The sequence below is a fragment of the Schistocerca gregaria genome, chromosome 8, assembly GCF_023897955.1.
Source record: "Schistocerca gregaria isolate iqSchGreg1 chromosome 8, iqSchGreg1.2, whole genome shotgun sequence".
Classification (NCBI taxonomy): Eukaryota; Metazoa; Arthropoda; class Insecta; order Orthoptera; family Acrididae; genus Schistocerca; species Schistocerca gregaria.
The window spans coordinates 136,238,275-136,258,149 of record NC_064927.1 but is presented as its reverse complement, the minus strand read 5'-3'; the positions used below and the strand labels follow the sequence as shown (position 1 = coordinate 136,258,149).

Genomic DNA, 19,875 nt, shown 5'->3' with positions numbered 1-19,875 from the left:
TCTGTGGGAGGTTCTGGGTTTGAGGGGATGAGGAAGTGGCTCTGGTTATTTGCTTCTGTACCAGGTTGGGAGGGTAGTTGCAGGACGCGAAAGCTGTTTTAAGGTTGTTGGTGTAATGGTTCAGGGATTCCGGACTGGCGCAGATTCGTTTGCAACGAAGACCTAGGCTGTAGGGAAGGGACCGTTTGATGTGGAATGGGTGGCAGCTGTCACAGTGGAGGTACTGTTGCCTGTTGGTGGGTTTGATGTGGACAGACGTGTGAAGCTGGCCATTGGACAGATGGAGGTCAACATCAAGGAAAGTGGCATGGGTTTTGGAGTAGGACCTGGTGAATGTGATGGAACCAAAGGAGTTGAGGTTGGAGAGGAAATTCTGGAGTTCTTCTTCACTGTGAGTCCAGATCATGAAGATGTCATCAATAAATCTATACCAAACTTTGGGTTGGCAGGCGTGGGTAACCAAGAAGGCTTCCTCTAAGCGACCCATGAATAGGTTGGCGTACGAGGGGGCCATCCTGGTACCCATGGCTGTTCCCTTTAATTGTTGGTATGTCTGGCCTTCAAAAGTGAAGAAGTTGTGGGTCAGGATGAAGCTGGCTAAGGTAATGAGGAAAGAGTTTTTAGGTAGGGTGGCAGGTGATCGGCGTGAAAGGAAGTGCTCCATCGCAGCAAGGCCCTGGACGTGCAGAATATTTGTGTATAAGGGAGTGGCATCAATGGTAACAAGGATGGTTTCCGGGGGTAACAGATTGGGTAAGTATTCCAGGCGTTCGAGAAAGTGGTTGGTGTCCTTGATGAAGGATGGGAGACTGCATGTAATGGGTTGAAGGTATTGATCTACATAGGCAGAGATACGTTCTGTGGGGGCTTGGTAACCAGCTACAATGGGGCAGCAGGGATGACTGGGTTTGTGAATTTTAGGAAGGAGGTAGAAGGTAGGGGTGCGGGGTTGTTGGTGGGGTCAGGAGGTTGATGGAGTCAGGTGAAAGGTTTTGTAGGGGGCCTAAGGTTCTGAGGATTCCTTGAAGCTCTGCCTGGACATTAGGAATGGGATTACCTTCGCAAACTTTGTATGTGGTGTTGTCTGAAAGCTGACGCAGTCCCTCAGCCACATACTCCCAACGATCAAGTACCACGGTCGTGGAACCCTTGTCCGCTGGATGAATGACGATGGATCAGTCAGCCTTCAGATCACAGATAGCTTGAGCTTCAGCAGTGGTGATGTTGGGAGTAGGATTAAGGTTTTTTAAGAAGGATTGAGAGGCAAGGCTGGAAGTCAGAAATTCCTGGAAAGTTTGGCGAGCGTGATTTTGATGAAGAGTAGGTGGGTCCCGCTGTGACGGAGGACGGAAGTGTTCCAGGCAGGGTTCAATTTGCATAGTGTCTTGGGGAGTTGAATCATTAGGAGTAGGATTAGGATCATTTCTCTTCGTGGCAAAGTGGTATTTCCAGCAGGGAGTACGAGTGTAAATCTTTGACGAGGGCTGTTTGGTTGAATCTGGGAGTGGGGCTGAAGGTGAGGCCTTTGGATAGGGCAGAGGTTTCGGATTGGGAGAGAGGTTTGGAGGAAAGGTTAACTACTGAATTAGGGTTTTGTGGTTCCAGATTGTTTTGATTGGAATTTTGAGGTTTTGGAGGGAGTGGAGCTGGAAGTGGGAGATTGAGTAGATGGGAGAGACTGGGTTTGTGTGCAACGAGAGGAGGTTGAGGTTTGCTGGAAAGGTTGAAAGGTTGTGAAGGGTGACTGAGTTGCCTTTCCGGAGGTGGGAAACCAGGAGATTGGATAGTTTTTCGAGGTGGACGGTGGCATGCTGTTCTAATTTGCGGTTGGCCTGTAGGAGGATGCTCTGAACAGCCGGTGTGGATGTGGGAGAGGAAAGATTGAGGACTTTTATTAAGAATAGGATTTGATGGGTGTGTTCATTGGCTGAGTTGATGTGTGATGATATATATATATTCTACTGACGATGCCTTTGGCACAATTATTTTATTAATCTCCAATGCGGGACGTACTTTTAGGTATTTTACTTCTGATGAAGGTACATTTATATATACCAAAACTGCGGTCAAGAGTTTTAGTAAATCTTTATCCTGCAAATGTTTTGACTGGCCTCAGTTCTCGTTTTTGCTACTTCTCATTACTTTCATCTTTCTTCCATTTACTCTCAATCCATAGTCTGTACGCACTAGATTGTCCATTCCATTCAACAGATCCTGTAATTCTTCTTCACTTTCGCTGAGGATAGCAATGTCATCAGTGAATCTTATCAGTGATTCCCTTTCATTACACTCTTAACCTGTCTTTTATTTCCACCATTGTTTCCTCAGTGTATAAACTGAACAGTACACATGAAAGATTTCATCCCCAACTTATACCCTTCTTAATCCAAGCATTTTGTTCTTGGTTTTCAAACAGTTACATTCTTTGTACGTGTGTTTTTCTTTCAAACTTCTGTGATTACACTTTTCGCAGTTGTCCACTCTTCTTCAGTTGAACTGTCTACTGAGGTATTCATTATTGCAGTATCTGTTGCCTCACAGAACTTGAAGTGTATTTCTTCATTCCTTAGTACTTACGTATCGCACTTCTTTGTGCATAGATTCTTCCTGACTAGTGTCTTGGACTTCAGCCTACTCTTCATTACTACTAATTATGGTATGAGTCTATATCTGTTCCTGGGTATACCACACAATCCAATATCTGATATCGGAATTTCTGCCTGATCATGATGTAATCTAACTGAAATCTTCGATACCATCTGGCCTTTTCCAAGTGTATCTCCTCATATGATTCTTGAACGAAATATTCTCTATAACTAGTTGAAATTTGTTGCATTACTCAATTAGTCTTTCTTCTTTCTCATTCATAATAGCAAGTTCCTATTATCTCCTAACCCTTCCTTGTATTCTTTCACCTACAACCACATTCCAATCTCCCATCACTAAGATTTTGATCCCCCTTTACATGCTGAATCACCCCTTCAGTATCCTCTTATACTTCCTCTACCTCTTCATTTCCTGCTTGCACTGCCGGCATGTGTACCTGAACCATTGCTGTCGGCGTTGGTTTGCCGTCTGTTCTGATAAGAAGAATTCTATCACTGAACTGTTCACAGTAACTCACTCTCTAGGCTACCTTTCTATTCATAACAAATCCTACTCCCATATTACCATTTGTGTATTTGGATAATTAGTTGTGAGTAATGAGTATTAAATAGTAGAATGTTTTGAAGACAGGAAATGGGCATACAAAGTTTATTCCGCAAATGTGACGCATGGACCCCTGCCGTAGATTGATTGACATGCGCACAGTTTGTTGCGGGAAATATCGTCACGCATGACCAGACTAGGTGTTATCAATGTGAACCTACCACAAAATAACAAAATTTATAAATTCACACAATGGTCAGTGCTTTGACAATCCACCTGACATTCAAGCTAGTGTGACAAGCAAGTTGAACAACATCCTAGAGAAGGAGTTTTATGACAATTTCACATTGTTGTATAAATGTTCTGTGCACTGCAGTCAAGTGGGGGAACACGCTGTAAAACAGCTAAAGCATTACAATCACCACCTTAACTTTTCTCTTTTTAGACTGACAAGGAATATAGCATACTTTCTTTTCCTATGTGTAAGGAATGCTTCCTTAAAGTTTTTCCAGTACCTTTTTTCTTACTCATTTTATATGACCTCTGTTATCAAACATAGCATGCTGAAATTGGACGATGATTCATAATCACATTGTACTGATATTCCACTAATGGTACTGATTTGATCATTGTCAAATGCACTTAATACTTTCTCTTCTTCCAGCCGAGGCCAGCTCGAGCGTCAAAGAAGTGCAAGAAGCCGACATTGGTTACCGGCAAGTGTTCTTCCAGCACATCGTCAACATTCTCATCTCGCAGCCACAAGCTGCGTACAGGAACGAATCGTTTGCCGAGACGGCTCAGTAGCCGAAGACGGGCAGGTAAGAACCCATGCCGCATTGCCTGTGTGTAGCTACATCTTCCTGGATGCTCTGCAATTTTCTGTTGAGTACATGGTAGAGATTGTTATATCATTGCCAGCTAATTACCTAGTGTTTCCTGTTAGTTATAAATTTCATATATTAAACATTCCTAACAAATCAGGTGCTGACAAATGTAAACATACTTGAGTTGTTAGATTAGTAAGTGCTAGTTGCAAAAAACTGGCAGGAATTATTTACAAAAGAATGAAATATGTGGTAGGAGCCAATTTCAGCAGACATCAGTTTCGATTCCGGAAAATGTAGGAACACGCAAGGTAATACTGACCTTATGGTTTAGAAGATTGGTTGAAGAAGGGAAACCACATGTTTACAGCATTTATAGATTTAGAGAAAACTTTTGACAATGAAGGTAGCAGAGAAAAAATAAAGGGAGAAAAAGCTTGTTTACAACTTGTATAAAACCCATACGGCAGTTATAAGAATCGAAGGGCATGGAAGGGAAACACCGGCTGAGAAGAGAGTGTGACAGGGTTGTGACCTATCTCTGACGTTATTCAATCTGTACACTGAAAGTCAGTAAAGAGAACAGAATAAAAATTTGGAGAAGGAATTAAAGTCCAGGAAGAAGAAATACGTAAAAACTTTGCGGTTTCGTGACGATACTGTAATTCCTTCAGAAATAGAAATGAACTTGGAAGACTAGCTGAATGGACAGTGTATTGAAAGGAGATTAGAAGATTTATATCAACAGAAGTGAAACAAGGGTAATTAAATGTAATTGAATAAAATCAAGTGATGCTGAAAAAATTAGATTGGGAAATGAGACACTAACATTAGTAGATGAGTTTTGCAATTTGAGCAGCAAAATAACTAACAATGGCTAAACTAAAAAGAGAGTATAAAATGTACATTACCAATAGTGAGAAATTTGCTAAAATCAAAAATAAATTTAAGTGTTAGAAGGCCTTTTCAAAAGTATTTGTATGAAGTGTAACCATGTACAGCAGTGCATACAATAATCTCCTTGCATATTTTTTTATTTACCTTCAGTACCATACTGTACCAGTTCATTCTATGTATGGTCCAACTTTCATTGAGCTGCATTACTTGCCAGTGACACATCATGAAAAAATACTTTCATCCTTAACTTTTGCACACCAGTACAGTATGATTAACTTTTTGTTGCACTACTGGCATCATGGAGTCATATTTCAAAATTAGGGGGAATGAAGACAAAATAAACTCTTATAATGAATTTAATTTCAATAATTTAGCTTGAAATGATTAAAAATGTTAATTATAATTAATTGCAAACATTTTCTGGTTAAATAAATATTTTAAAGCAAGAAAACTTCAATGTACAAATAACTGGTGTGTTTTGTCATCACAAAATTGACATTCAGAAATTATTAGTGTTGCAGTATCCGGTGGTGTGTGAGACTGTGAAACCTATTGCAGTAATGGACCTACCCAGACTTCATCACACTCTCCTTAACACTCAATGTTAACTATAAATTACAAAACAGAATTGTTATCTTGAAATGCCCAAACATAGAACATAAGGTGGGAAGTTGCAATAATCCTACTATATATAAATATCCTTTCAATCAGTAGAATAAATCAGTGAACAGAAGGAACTACGTGCTCCTTCAGAGAAAATGCAAGTGAAACATAAATCAATTATTTATTGTATTAACAAATTAAAAATTATTGACACCAACATTCTATGAAAAAATAGTTAATTGTCAATGACAATTAATAAGAAAGGCAAGTGGATGGGTAGCTAATGTATCCTAGTTGCTCATTAAATTATTCATCCAATGGAACATAAGCCGTCTGCGGTGGCCGAGCGGTTCTACGCCCTTCAGTCTGGAACCATGTGACTGCTACGGTTGCAGGTTCGAATTCTGCCTTGGGCGTGGATGTGTGTGATGTCCTTAGGTTAGCTAGGTTTAAGTAGTTCTAAGTTCTACGGGACTGATGACCTCAGATGTTAAGTCCCACAGTGCTCAGAGCCATTTGAACCATTTTCATTGTTTTTTTTTTTTTTTTTTTTGTATAACCTGTATTAAGATGTGAATCGTTTGTTACAGCTGAACTCACTCTCTACCTCATCAAGGATTGTCTGCACCCATCCACAGAGCTTAACTTCACATTCTTTAATTTCATTATGGGAAAGTAACCCCATTCAGTTTCCACTAGAGGAAAATACGTCAAAAGAAAAATCTCATACAGGGTATGATGGTGTCAGTGCGACCCCCAGCTGGATGAAAAATTGGTTAATGATCACATAATTACCTGCTGTAGACTCAATCACTCTGTTCAGCTGCTCAGAGCACATAGTGTGAAAGGTTCTGAGACCTGCAGCATTACAGTGCCACAGATATTCATACTAAACAAGACCAAAATTCTCTGCAGTATGCATGGCCCTGCCATACTAGTTACAGATTATTTCGAATAAATATCTGCGAGACATGAAGAGTATTCTGGTTGTCGCACTTTTTCACTTAACAGCCTGTGTTGTTTGGTGACAGTATACCACCAAAAGATTTTTGATTGGGCTTTGTTGATAATGTAAACACAATGGTCTTTGTCACCATCACTGATGTTCAAATTCATAGTAAGATACAGCAACCAATGTAGAATACAACATGTAAATAAAATCCTAGCGCCAATTTGTAACATGTAAACTATAGTTTAATAATGAGTATATTCTTCGGACATTCGAAAATACAAAAAAATCATGTCACTGATCTATTATTTCCAGTGCTTTAAGAATATTATTTATCAGGTACACATAATCCTGAACAATATCGTTATTTTCCACTCAGAGCTCCCAACAGTTAATTCCGACCCCCTCCCCCCCACCAAAGAACGCCGTGAATTCATTGTCCCAGGAAGGGGAAACTTTATTGACACATTTCTGGGGTCAGATACATCACATGATCACACTGACAGAACCACAGGCACATAGACACAGGCAACACAGCATGCACAATGTCGGCACTAGTACAGTGTATATCCACCTTTCGCAGCAATTCAGGCTGCTATTCTCCCATGGAGACGATCGTAGAGATGTTGGATGTAGTCCTGTGGAACGGCTTGCCATGCCATTTCCACCTGGCGCCTCAGTTGGACCAGCGTTCATGCTGGACGTGCAGACTGCGTGGGACGACGATTCATCCAGTACCAAACATGCTCAATGGGGGATAGATCCGGAGATCTTGCTGGCCAGGGTAGTTGACTTACACCTTCTAGAGCACGTTGGGTGGCACAGGATACATGCGGCCATGCATTGTCCTGTTGGAACAGCAAGTTCCCTTGCCGGTCTAGGAATGGTAGAACGGTGGGTTCGATGACGGTTTGGATGTACCGTGCACTATTCAGTGTCCCCTCGACGATCACCAGAGGTGTACGGCCTGTGTAGGAGATCGCTCCCCACACCATGATGCCGAGTGTTGGCCCTGTGTGCCTCGGTCGTATGCAGTCCTGATTGTGGCGCTCACCTGCACGGCGCCAAACACGCATACGACCATCATTGGCACCAAGGCAGAAACGAATCTCATCGCTGAAGACGACACGTCTCCATTCGTCCCTCCATTCACGCCTGTCGCGACACCACTGGAGGCGGGCTGCACGATGTTGGGGCGTGAGCGGAAGACGGCCTAACGGTGTGCGGGACCGCAGCCCAGCTTCATGGAGACAGTTGCGAATGGTCCTCGCCAATACCCCAGGAGCAACAGTGTCCCTAATTTGCTGGGAAGTGGCGGTGCGGTCCCCTACGGCACTGCGTAGGATCCTACGGTCTTGGCGTGCATCCGTGTGTCGCTGCGGTCCGGTCCCAGGTCGACGGGCACGTGCACCTTCCGCCGACCACTGGCGACAACATCGATGTACTGTGGAGACCTCACGCCCCACGTGTTGAGCAATTCGGCGGTACGTCCACCCGGCCTCCCGCATGCCCACTATACGCCCTCGCTCAAAGTCCATCAACTGCACATACGGTTCACGTCCACGCTGTCGCGGCATGCTACCAGTGTTAAAGACTGCGATGTAGGTCCGTATGCCACAGCAAAGTGGCTGACACTGACGGCGGCGGTGCACAAATGCTGCGCAGCTAGCGCCATTCGACGGCCAACACCGCGGTTCCTGGTGTGTCCGCTGTGCCGTGCGTGTGATCAGCGTCCGGAGCAAGTATGGTGGGTCTGACACACCGGTGTCAATGTGTTCTTTTTTCCATTTCCAGGAATATATATATTAAAAACAAAGATTCCAAGACTTACCAAGCGGGAAAGTGCCGGCAGATAGGCACAATAAAACACACAAACACACACACAGAATTTCAAGCTTCCGCAACCGGCGGCTGCTTCGTCAGGAAAGAGGGAAGGATAAGGAAAGATGAAAGGATGTGGGTTTTAAGGGAGAGGGTAAGGAGTCATTCCAATCCTGGGAGCGGAAAGACTTACCTTAGGGAGAAAAAAGGATAGGTATATACTCACGCACACATACACACACACATCCATCCATACATATACAGGCACAAGCAGACATCATATATATATATATATATATATAGCTCCAGAAAATACGATCCAGGAACCATGTCATGTGGAACATGAATAAGTGGCTATGATTTTGAAGGTAATGGTGATGAAAAAACTCCCAGTAAGAATTAATTTACATGATTTCAGTTTTTCTCGAAATATTTCTTTTAAATTTCTTTTAGGTTATCAGCCATACAGTCACGTCATCTTGTCACAACAAGATCACCTAAGAACATTTTATCACAGGTTTTTAATCTATATATTCGATAACTTCTTGATACCACCTCGTAAAATAAGTTTTGTTAACTTCCTGTCAAAATGACTCCTTAGTCACGATACATCCTCAAACTCACCAAATCAGTAGTTTCAAAAATGGCAGTTTTCGAATCTTGCTTCCTCTACAGACAACCACGACCATACAGAAGCTGATCAAAACCACCTGACTGAAAGTGTATTTCTCTTAATCTCACAGTTTACGTATGGCTATGATTCTTACGGAAGTACATCACGTCGATCCCACTGCTAAGGTGCCTGAAGGTGAAGCTGCAGTTGCTTCGAAATCGTGTGTTGCAACGTTTTAGTGTGTGCCATAGTCCAATCCAGTGTATTATGAAATCTTGTGTTCTGTCCAGGGTTCTTAACTTCATAAACTTATTCCACGAAGTAATTGGTGTTGGGAAAATGTGCAAGTAGGATTTTTCTTGTTATTTGTGTGGAATATGGAGTATGATGTATGGTGGTGTACAATGATTCCGTAAGACTGGTTTAAAACAAAAAGTTGATTTAAAACTGGATGGACTGGATAAAGTACAATATCATAGGAAAAACATTTTGGAGTTTATATTTTATATTTCCACTTCAGAAATTATAATTCTTGAGTAAGGTTATTCTTTCAAACCAAAAAGTGTTATTTAGTTGATTTGTTCCTTCATTCCAAGAAAATGTCTTAAATACAGACTAGAAGATGTAATTGCAGCAAATAAAAGATAATTGTAGTTCATCAGAGCTTGAACAGTGCAATTGCTCTGTATGTTAAATAAATTCACAGAATTATTGATTCAGTTTGCAATATACAAATCGCCATTACACTGAGGCCACATCTGAAGAAAGAAGGGTATTGTCTGGAAAATATTGCACATCCACTTGATTATAATTCTATCTGAGATTCCATGGCAGTGACACCCCTTTTGCTGTCTGTATTAGAGCCATCTTGTTTCTGACTTCTGAGTGAATCTGCGTTCTGCTGCAGCTGATGTTGACTATAGATGAGAAATATGAAACACATATCATTCTGAAACATACTGCTGTGTATTTCAGTATTTAACATACAGTTAAGAATATAGACCCTTCCATTTCATTTATTGATTTATGCTGGCACAGGTGCACCTCCTCTGAAGAGGCGTCCAACGGTGAGCACGTCCGAGGATAGCGACTTCATGTGCGGCACAGACGTGAGGCTACCTACCCGCGCCATTCGCAGCCCTGCACCTGCCACTGCTGCTGGTAACATGGCCAACAACCGCTCGTCCAGTGGCTACTTCTCATGCAGCGAGTGCAGCTATGACAGCGAGTCCTGCACCTGCACATCTGCAGACAAGTGCTACTGCTCTCTTGGAGGTGGTGGCGGTGGCAAAGTGCCATCGGCGAGAGGTCACAAGCACGCCCCCGTCACCTCTGGAACGACATCATGTGATTCAGAAAGCTGCGGCGCTGGTCGTTGCTGCACATGTGGCGTCCCCAGGCCATCAATGCCCTATAGACAGGTTAGTAACCTCCACTATGAAAACCCCACAAAAATATGACACTGTATGTGATCAGCTTGTTGGTGTTCTTGGCAGGCAGCACGGTATCTTGGATGAGGAAGCACCAACAGATGTAGGAGTAACTTCAGGGATACCACATGCAAGTTTGTCTGAATCCTTGTTATTCACGTTGTAGATTAACAACTTGGTATTCAATATTGACAGCAGTCTCAGATTTTTTGCAGATGATGCAGTTACCTGTCAAGAAGTACTGTCTGAAATAAGCTGTAGAAATTGTCATTCAGATCTTAATAAGATTTGAATGTGGTGCAAAAATTGACAACTTGTTTTAAATTGTACAGAAATGTAAAATTATGCAGCTAACAAAACAAAGAAATGTAGTATCATATCAATACATCATCAGTGATACGCAATTAGATTCTGCCAACACATTTGTAAGGATAAGGAATAGAATGATCACACTGGCTAAGTTGTAGCTGTCTTCAGTTCATTGGTAGAAAACTGGGAAAATGCAATCAGTCTCCAAAGGTACTGCCAACTAATCACTTGTGCATCTCATCTCAGAGTATTGCTCAAATGGGTGGGACCCATACCACATAGGACTAATAGGAGATATTGCACATATACAAAGAAGGGTGGCATGAATAATAACAGATTTGTCTGACTCATATCAAAGGATGACAGAACTTCTGAAAACACCTGAATTGGCAGATTCTTGAATACAGACATAAATTATCCTACAAAAAACCTACACACAAAATTTCAGCAACTAGTGTTAAGAATCTAGAGAGATTCTTCATCCCCCTACAGTTTGTCGATTCTGTGATAACCTTAAGGTTTAATTATACTAATTTCAGCACACATCCAGAGACCTTTAAGAATCCATTTTTCCCTGTGCTCCCTATGACATTTGACGAGCAAGCAAACCTGTGGTACTGTGGTAATTACTTTCCACCATGAGTTTCAGTGTTTTCCTAAATATGTATGTAGATGTATGTGACAAGTAAAGACAAATACAGATACATATACCACCGAAAATTGGGTAAAGGTACAAGCTACTTGCAAAGTAGCCTTCATTAGGAAAAAAACGTGGAGTAGAATAATTTTAAAACTACATCTTTGTATGCTGCTGTTCATTAAAACTAAAACATCAGTGAGGATAAAAAAGTAACAAAATTTTCCTTACTGTGTATATGGAGGATAGCAAAATTTAGTAGCATGGTGGTGACTTCATTTCAACCAATGATTGCCATGGGATTTGCAAGTTTTTCCATGTTGAAATTCTGAAGTTCTATCAGCAGTTCTGTTGTATGTGAGAGAAAGTTTTATTTTATTTGTTTTCATGGATGTAACTGGAATTCCTTTGAGCTGACACATCTCCCATTAGAGATTAGTCAAACTGCAACTGGTATTTACAGTTGTATCAACAAAGTTTGATAGTTATAAGGTTTTATTGCCTTTGGAAAGTCCTTTATTATAGTCATCCATCACAATTACATGTCACTGGATTGCAGTGTGAATAAACTTTGATAGCAACAATGGGTAGAAAGTGTTGAGAGCTGGATGGTTCTTCACACTAAGGTCACTGTTAATTTACAGTGTGACAATGTGAAAAAGCCATGAGGACCTACTTTACATTGAAATGAGCAAAAAGGAACCTAAACCTGAATATTCAATGCTGATCTGCAAAACATGGATCTTCAAAATGGATTCATATTCATATTTTTTCCAGTTAAAAACACCTCTCGTTTTGTATGAATGATGAATTTACAGGTGTGTGATAAATTCTCATGCACATGTAACACTCCATTGCATTCACAATTGTGCAATGGGAGATGGACCTGGAGCCCAAGAACAAATCTCAGTCATGAAGATTCCTGAGGTTGGAGAGCGGACCAGCAGTAGCTCTCATTGAGCAACAAACATTGCAACAGTTCAGTGCATTTTTTAACATTTCTAAATGCGACTCCACTACCAACTGTTTCTAGTCTTATGATGATTTGTAGCAAAATGAGTCAAAACATTTCTTTGTGTTGATGAATGGTTAAACTACCCACTAGGCACTCATCTCTGTTCCTTTATTAGTTCCTTTACAGTGATTTTATACTACAGACAGTCCTCCCCATTGTGCACTTGTACTGCTACGTTCATATCTGTAAGTGCATGGCCAGTTATTGACTTAAACCTGTGCCATGGTTCTGCTGCATGGTCCTCTCTGGAACTAAATGTTTTGAATTTCTTAGTGAGATACAATACTAGTGCCGCTGTATCTAGTTTGCTGAGTATTCAAATCCTTCTATTTGCTAAGCCTATTTTACTTTGGTATTCATTGTTGCTATGATATCCTTATGGTCACTGATACCAGTTGCAATGTGGATGCAGTGAAGTTGCGGCATATGGTCTTGCATCGGATAGACATTATATGTTTGACTCTTCAGCATACGTTGTTTAAGTCCTATTATAACTGATTTTTAGGTCTGTTTTCAGGCTTCCACTACGAATGTCTTCTATTTGTTGTTAAATTTCATCTTCATTAAAGGCAAACAGTACACTCTTATCTGCATACAAAAGCCATTCAAATATGTTCCATTAACAAGCATTCCTTCTCCATTTTCTATAAGGCTGCTGAGAATAATTTGGGTGATATGAAATTTCCTTACCGACCTCCTCTCCCAATTCTGAGTTTCCCAATTTTTTCCAATATCTTGTTGAGGTCTAACAGAAACTATAGCACTGGCATGTACACTCTTTAGTACAGTAACATAGATTAAATCAGTGCCTTGTTTCTCATGGCAATTAGCACAGATTTTGTTATAGCTGAAACAACGTCTGTGATTCCTGAACCAAGTTGCAATTCACATTATAGAATTATTCCATTCTACAATTTCTATTACAATTTGCTGGTGGTCCATTGTGTTATACCCGCTACTAAAGCCAGATTGTTCCTTTTCTCAATTACAGTCTGGCATGTTTGTATTGTTGCAGATACCTTGCAGAGTATGGAGAGGAGGAAAACGGGTTTACAGTTTTTATTTATTTAATATCACTTCTGTCACCCATTTTGTGAAATACCATAAAATGGGATTGGCCTACTTCTTAAGGTTTTCTATGATTTTTAATGTGAATATAAAAACTAAACGTTGTTTTTTAAATTATAGACCATTCCCCATGGTATATTACACAGTCATATGGAAAGGTAACTGTCAGGATGCATAAAATTATTAGTTGTGACCAAATTTTGCCAGGAAATGGGGAACCTTCCTGAGTAATTCCAGCTAGCAATGAAATATTAGGGAAATACACAGCTACACCCTGCCTGGGTTATCATCGGCTTCTGAAAAGAACTGCTATAAGTTCACGGTAAATTCTCGCAATTGTCTTGGACTTAATGCTGTATTAGGGAATTAAATATACAAATAATTTTACTACTAAGTGTATTGAAAAGTAAGTTGGAACAATATTGTAGATTACAGCTTAAGTATTCTTTTTATAGTAGGACTTTCAGTTCACACTGTTAACATTACAACTTAAGAATATGAATGTATATACCCATCAATACGATATTTCAAAATATGTCCATTATCTTTTACATTCTTGAAGAGATAGTGAAGAAATTTAGGCATTTCAGAATATAAATTTCTAAATAAGCAGAATAATGTGAAAATGAACAGACCTCCGCAGAGAGGACACAAGAATGCCCCATTTTTCTTGTATACATTTCTTTCACTTTGTCCTGGAGTGTTGCTCAAGGTACAACGTATATTTCAGAGGCCTGGCATAACGATATTTTTTCTTTCCGAGTCTCTTCTAATGGATTTTGTAAATCAACTTGGTAGTAATTACAATAGGCACACCCTCCTACTTTTCTTATATACTTTTGGTATAGCATAAGTTAACCTGAAAATTCACACTGGCAATATTAAAACTAACTTAACCAAATGCTAATTGTTGTTTAAGTATACTTCTTATGTGTATACATTAAGACATATGTACAGAGAAAATCTGTTAAAAGAGATAATGATTTATGAAATTAAGTTTCAGTCATGCAGAAGTTTGATTTCACACTTCAGTACTGTGTTATACAACACTGACTGGAGATCAAAGATGACATTTGCATGCAAAATCAAGTGAAACCATAAGGATGTCACAGACTTCTATCCATCACATTACAACTTTCGAAATAGATAAACCATAAATGCAACAGATTGCAGCACCAAAAAATTGGATTTGGCAGCCCATTGGCCGAAATCAACACAGGTAGCCGAAGTTAGCCCGTTTCACTTTGCAAGGAGTAGAGTACTGATTTAGTTGTGGCATTGTCATACTCCTTTTCTTTTTTAACTTTGTGTCCAGATTAAAACGAGATGGTTCAATGGTTCAGTGGTTCAGTACAAGTCTACAGATTGAAAGGTCACAGTTTCCAACGCCTGTCAACATGCATCAGCGCATTGTCAATGCATGTGCGAACATTACGGAAGGCGAACTACTCGCTGTTGAGAGGAATGTCGTTACACTTATTGCCAAATGCATTGAGGTTGACGGACATAATTTTGAGCATTTATTGCATTAATGTGGTATTTACAGGTAATCACGCTGTCACAGCATGCGTTCTCAGAAATGATAAGTTCACAAAGGTACATGTATCACATTGGAACAACCGAAATAAAATGTTCAAACGTACCTACGTTCTGTATTTTAATTCAAAAAACCTATCTGTTACCAACTATTTGTCTAAAATTGTGAGCCACATGTTTGTGACTATTACAGCGCCATCTATCACAAAGCGAAAAAAGCCGTCCAACTAAGACATTCATATTTCTTTACGTACTACACGAATATGTAATAAAAAATGGGGGTTCCTATTTTTAAAAAAATGCACTTGATATCCCTTTGACCTATGGCAGCACCATCTAATGGGCCAACCATAGCACGATCTGCTTTCCCCCTTCAAGCTAGATGAGTTTCGTTCTTTGTAGTTTTTTTGTTTGACACTTATTTCGCGATATATTTTTCCCGGTCGCTATCAATGGACCACCATGTATAGTGTAAGTCATGTAAGCCCTCCCTCTAACCTTTCATGTTATATCTTCACAGATCCAATGATGGCACCTTTAGTGTGTTGAATCAGATGATCCAGTAAACAGTATTTAAGCAATCTTGGCTTTTGAATTATTTCTACGACTTTCTTTTACTTTCCAGTTGGGTCTGATTTTTATATGATTGCATTGCCTCAAGATTCTTCAGCTGAATAACGCAACACCTAGGGACACAGTTGTGTAATGTTAATTGTTCCTGAACAATATAAATATGATCCTTATGGTTTATTGCCTATGTGCAGGTTTCAAAACAAATGGAATCTCCCGACACTGCTTGGAAACGCAACGAGCGCAGAACACGTGCTGCTCTGCAGCAACAGACAGCAGCACGGAAGAGAATGGATGTGTACAGTGATGTGGCAGTCCGCCCACAGTACCACCTGCCCAGTGATTTCCGTGACTTCAGCAGCACTTCAGATCTCGCACTTGACTATGAGCTCTTCACAGTCGCCAAGTCAGACAGAAACAGTGTCTGTGAGGATCGTAAAGTAAGCAGGCTGTTGTCGACAGTATTTTAAAAAGTATGGCAGTATACTCATAGCATTAGGATCAATACCATACTGTCTTGGGAAATGGCTGTGTGAAATATGGGTCATGTTACATATTTATCTAGACAGAAGGAAGGGAAGCAGAGGCCAAATAAATGGCTACTTAGACTTGTTCAGGTTCACCTTTTCAGATCTTGCCAAGATTGGTAGTAGACTCATAGCAATTGATCCTTAATTATATTTGTTTCTAATCATAAAAGTCAGCGTTAGTTAAATTAAGATTTAGACAAACAAAAACTAGAAACATAATTTACGTATGGATTTTGTGGCTTCATATAGAGTTTAAGTGAGGCTTAGTATTCTGATGCAAAGGCCTTCAACAAGCTACCTATCAAACAAAACAATAAAATGGGGATCTCTATGAGTTAAAATAAATAAATGAAAGCACACTTTATTAGCCAATTCTACATTTTTTTAGAATACTCTTATTCAAGAATTGAAGATTATGATTAACTGTGTGACAAATAGCATTGTTCAGTGCATATGTTTCTGTTCTAATGGTACACATATGAATATTTTTAAGTGATAAAATCAGTATTGTTCACCCTGTGTGGATAACCAGATGCTACATAGCACTTTTTATTATGATGGTATACATCTATTATTTTAAACACTGATGAGCAAAAATATTATGATCACATGCTCAACAGCATTCGCTCCACCTCTGAAATGCAGTACAGCAGGGATTCTGCATGGCATGAAACAGATAAGTTCTTGGTAGAATTCCAGAGGTATGTGGTTCTAGATTCCTATGCACAGATCATACAGTTTCCATAAATTATAGGCCAATGGTTTATGAGAATGGAACTGACACTTGCTAGCATCCCAGGTGTGCTTTGTCAGCTTCAAATCAGATGAATCTGGTGACCAAGACATCAGTGTGAATTCCCTGCCAATCTCTTTAAAGCACTGTAGAATGAATCTGGTGTTGTGACATCGACAGTCATCCTGCTGGAAGGAGCAGTCTCTGTCCAAGGAGACATCAAGAATGAAGGGATGCAGGTGGTCCATAACAATATTACCTAAGTTTATGGTTGACATGGTGCCTTCAGTTACTACCACAGATCTGATGGAAGCTCAGATGAATGTCCCCTAGAGGACAATACTGCTTCCACCAGCCTGCATCCATGGCATTGTACATGTTTTGAGCAGTCATTCACCTGGATGACAGTGTATCCAGATATAACCATCGATATGTTGTAAGAAGAAATGTCAGTCATCTGGCCAGACAACATTTTTCCACTGGTTCCATGCCTACTGCAATCGTAACTGACAATGCCTTGGATCTACGCAGAAACATAGGGAGGCATCTGCTGCCGAGCTGAATGATGTGCTCCAAAACATCTGTGCCTCAATTAGCATTGTAATCTGCCCTAAGATCAACAGATTGCTGCCTGTCCTGCTTCATAGAATGAGCAATCCTCCAACCTCCACATTCTGTGTTGATGCATGGACACCCAACTCTTTGTCACCAGCTCATGACTTCACCATCATTAAACAGTTATGTAGACGCTTATGACAGTAGCAAGCAAATAGCTGAACATCTTCGCTGTTCCCAATGATCTGCCCTCGTCAAAGTCATTAATGTCAGTGAATTTCCCATTTGTCACCCATACACTTGCTAGAATGATTACACATCCATACTTTCTCTGCTTACACACTTTTCTTGCCGTGAAAAGTGCCTGCAGTCTCATCGGACAGCACTCAGTATCATGATAGGCAGTGGTCATAATATTTGGCTCATCAGTGTAAACGGTATCAGTTTCTTTACTTCAGTTCATTATAAGTGTTTCTGTATTGGGCTACCACCCACTGTTATTTACCCAATGAGTACTGCAACAATCTGAGCATTGAGAAGATGTAATACAGTATTTTTGTTTCCAATTCTGTCCAGGTACTAGTTGTGTCTGCTCGTGATCCACGAGGCCGCCTGCTGTATGTTGGCCCTGCATCCTGCCGAGCCAGTTCGAGCAGTGATTCACAGCGACGCTCACACAAAGCTAGGGCACAACCGAGGCCTGGAAACTCAGCGGGATCTGAAGCACTCTCAGTGAAGAAATCCGCTGAAATTGCAGCACTTTTCTCGAAACAAGCTCTTTCAGCTCCTAATGATGAAGTATTTTACAACACACTCGAGCCACCAGACTATTATTTGACAGCAAGAGGACCCAAGACTGCATCAAATTATATGGCAAGCAACTTAGAGAACTCACTTGGATATCTACCATAGGAGTGTCATTAAGAACAGCTGCACATCTTTCTGCTTATGTGTACAAACAGTTTTGATTGCCTTTGTTTGGGGAGCAGCTATACTAAATATCCTCCTCCTCCTTATCCTTCTCCTCCTCCTCCTCCTCCTCCTGCTCCTCCAACAACAACAACAACAAAATATACATTAATGTTATAAAATAATGTGAGCTAAAATAAAACTAAAATACAAAGATGTGAAAAGTGAAAGTTAAATAGTGATGAGGTTGCATGTCTGGTACCTTCATAGTTTACTCAGTGAGCAAAAGAAGTAACTTTAGTTTTTCATGGGTGAGGACTGCTAAGTTTTGACCTCTACTTGCTATTGCTATAGTGTGTAATGTGTTAATATTACTGCTTAAAATCTAATTAAAAGCTGTCTAATACATTCAGATTCATTGAATATTATGTTAATGAATGAACTGTGGAAAAGTTGCTGCCAACGTCTTGCAAGTACTTTCTTCCGGACAGGAGGTGTCCTGTATTACAGACAGGAAAACCAAGACATGTTCACGGAGGACCTACCCTAAATGTTGTATGGAAAATGTGATTTCACTGTAAACCAAAAGCTTGTCATGATGTGTTACCTCATAGTTTCTATGTATGAGTCACAATGTCCTGAAAATGATATAACTCAGAAAATTAACCCAGAATTCAATAACATGGCAAGTTCAGATGTGATCAGTGTCATAAAGTGTGATGATAACCAATAAGGGGGGAACATGTGCAATATAACTGATATGAAAAAATGTGCAATATCATGTGCAATATTCTTAACCTTTTATTTATATAAAAAACTTGTGTACATAAATATACAGACAAATGTGTGAATACAAATTGCTTTCATTATCTTCCAGACTTTTGTTATTTCTGTGATATAAAAAAAGACAGAATTATTGTAACAAGTAAGCTGAAAGTTGTAAATACACTAATTTAGTATCATCTGTTTTTTTTAATAATCCTTTAAAATATACATGAAGCTCAATTCAAATGTCGACATACTCAAATTTCTACCATAATCTGATGTCACCTGAAGAGAATTTTAACCAACTTCATGGAATAGAAGTCTCATTGAGAGCAAAGTCGTTTCAAATGGACTGCTAATTCATTTGGAGAAAGATGAGAGGAGGACTGCTCCCACCGTTATCTGAAATGACAGGGAGAAACTGTCAAGAGTGTAAAACGCAATGGTTTGACAGGGGTTTGGACATCACTCCTTCTGAGTAAGGGAAATAACTACACATTCTTTATAAGTTTCTCCTGTACCAGTGTAATATGTGTTGTGAGGTAGGTGGTGGAAAATGTTGCTCATCTATTTATGCCACCTGGATACATTAATGAGCATGACCTGACCAATATTCTTCCTAACAAAGTGGACAGATAATGTTTCATTAATACAAAGCTGCTGCAACATCCAAATTACTTAGTAAAAAAAGTGTTTTATTTTCCTTGTGAGAAACACGGGCTGTGAAGAATTATTGAAATAAATTGAGCAATTTGGTGGAGTTTGGTGACCAAGTGTCAGACTAAAAATACAAAGAGTTGAATTTTTAATTTGTACTTCAATTTTTTCTTCCACTTCTCAGTTCTTGAAGCTCTATGAATAATTTACGTATGTTGAAAATGTCAGGTTGCACCATGGTTCAGAGACCATGTCAGCCTGTATAACGCCTATAGGATTTGCCGTAAAGTAATGCATTGTA

General features: G+C 39.9%; 1 protein-coding gene across 3 annotated transcripts in view; it reads left to right on the top strand.

The window, feature by feature from the left end:
• LOC126284886 (uncharacterized) overlaps positions 1 to 19,023 on the top strand; it is a 687,599-nt gene extending 668,576 nt beyond the window's left edge. For all 3 annotated transcript variants that reach the window (XM_049984141.1, XM_049984139.1, XM_049984140.1), the window contains 4 exons: positions 3,815 to 3,971; positions 9,899 to 10,281; positions 15,620 to 15,865; positions 17,820 to 19,023. In XM_049984141.1, the coding sequence (XP_049840098.1) occupies positions 3,815 to 3,971; positions 9,899 to 10,281; positions 15,620 to 15,865; positions 17,820 to 18,155 (1,122 nt within the window). In that variant the 3' untranslated portion in view covers positions 18,156 to 19,023. The remainder of the gene's footprint in view (positions 1 to 3,814; positions 3,972 to 9,898; positions 10,282 to 15,619; positions 15,866 to 17,819) is intronic.
• Positions 19,024 to 19,875: the final 852 nt, after the last annotated feature.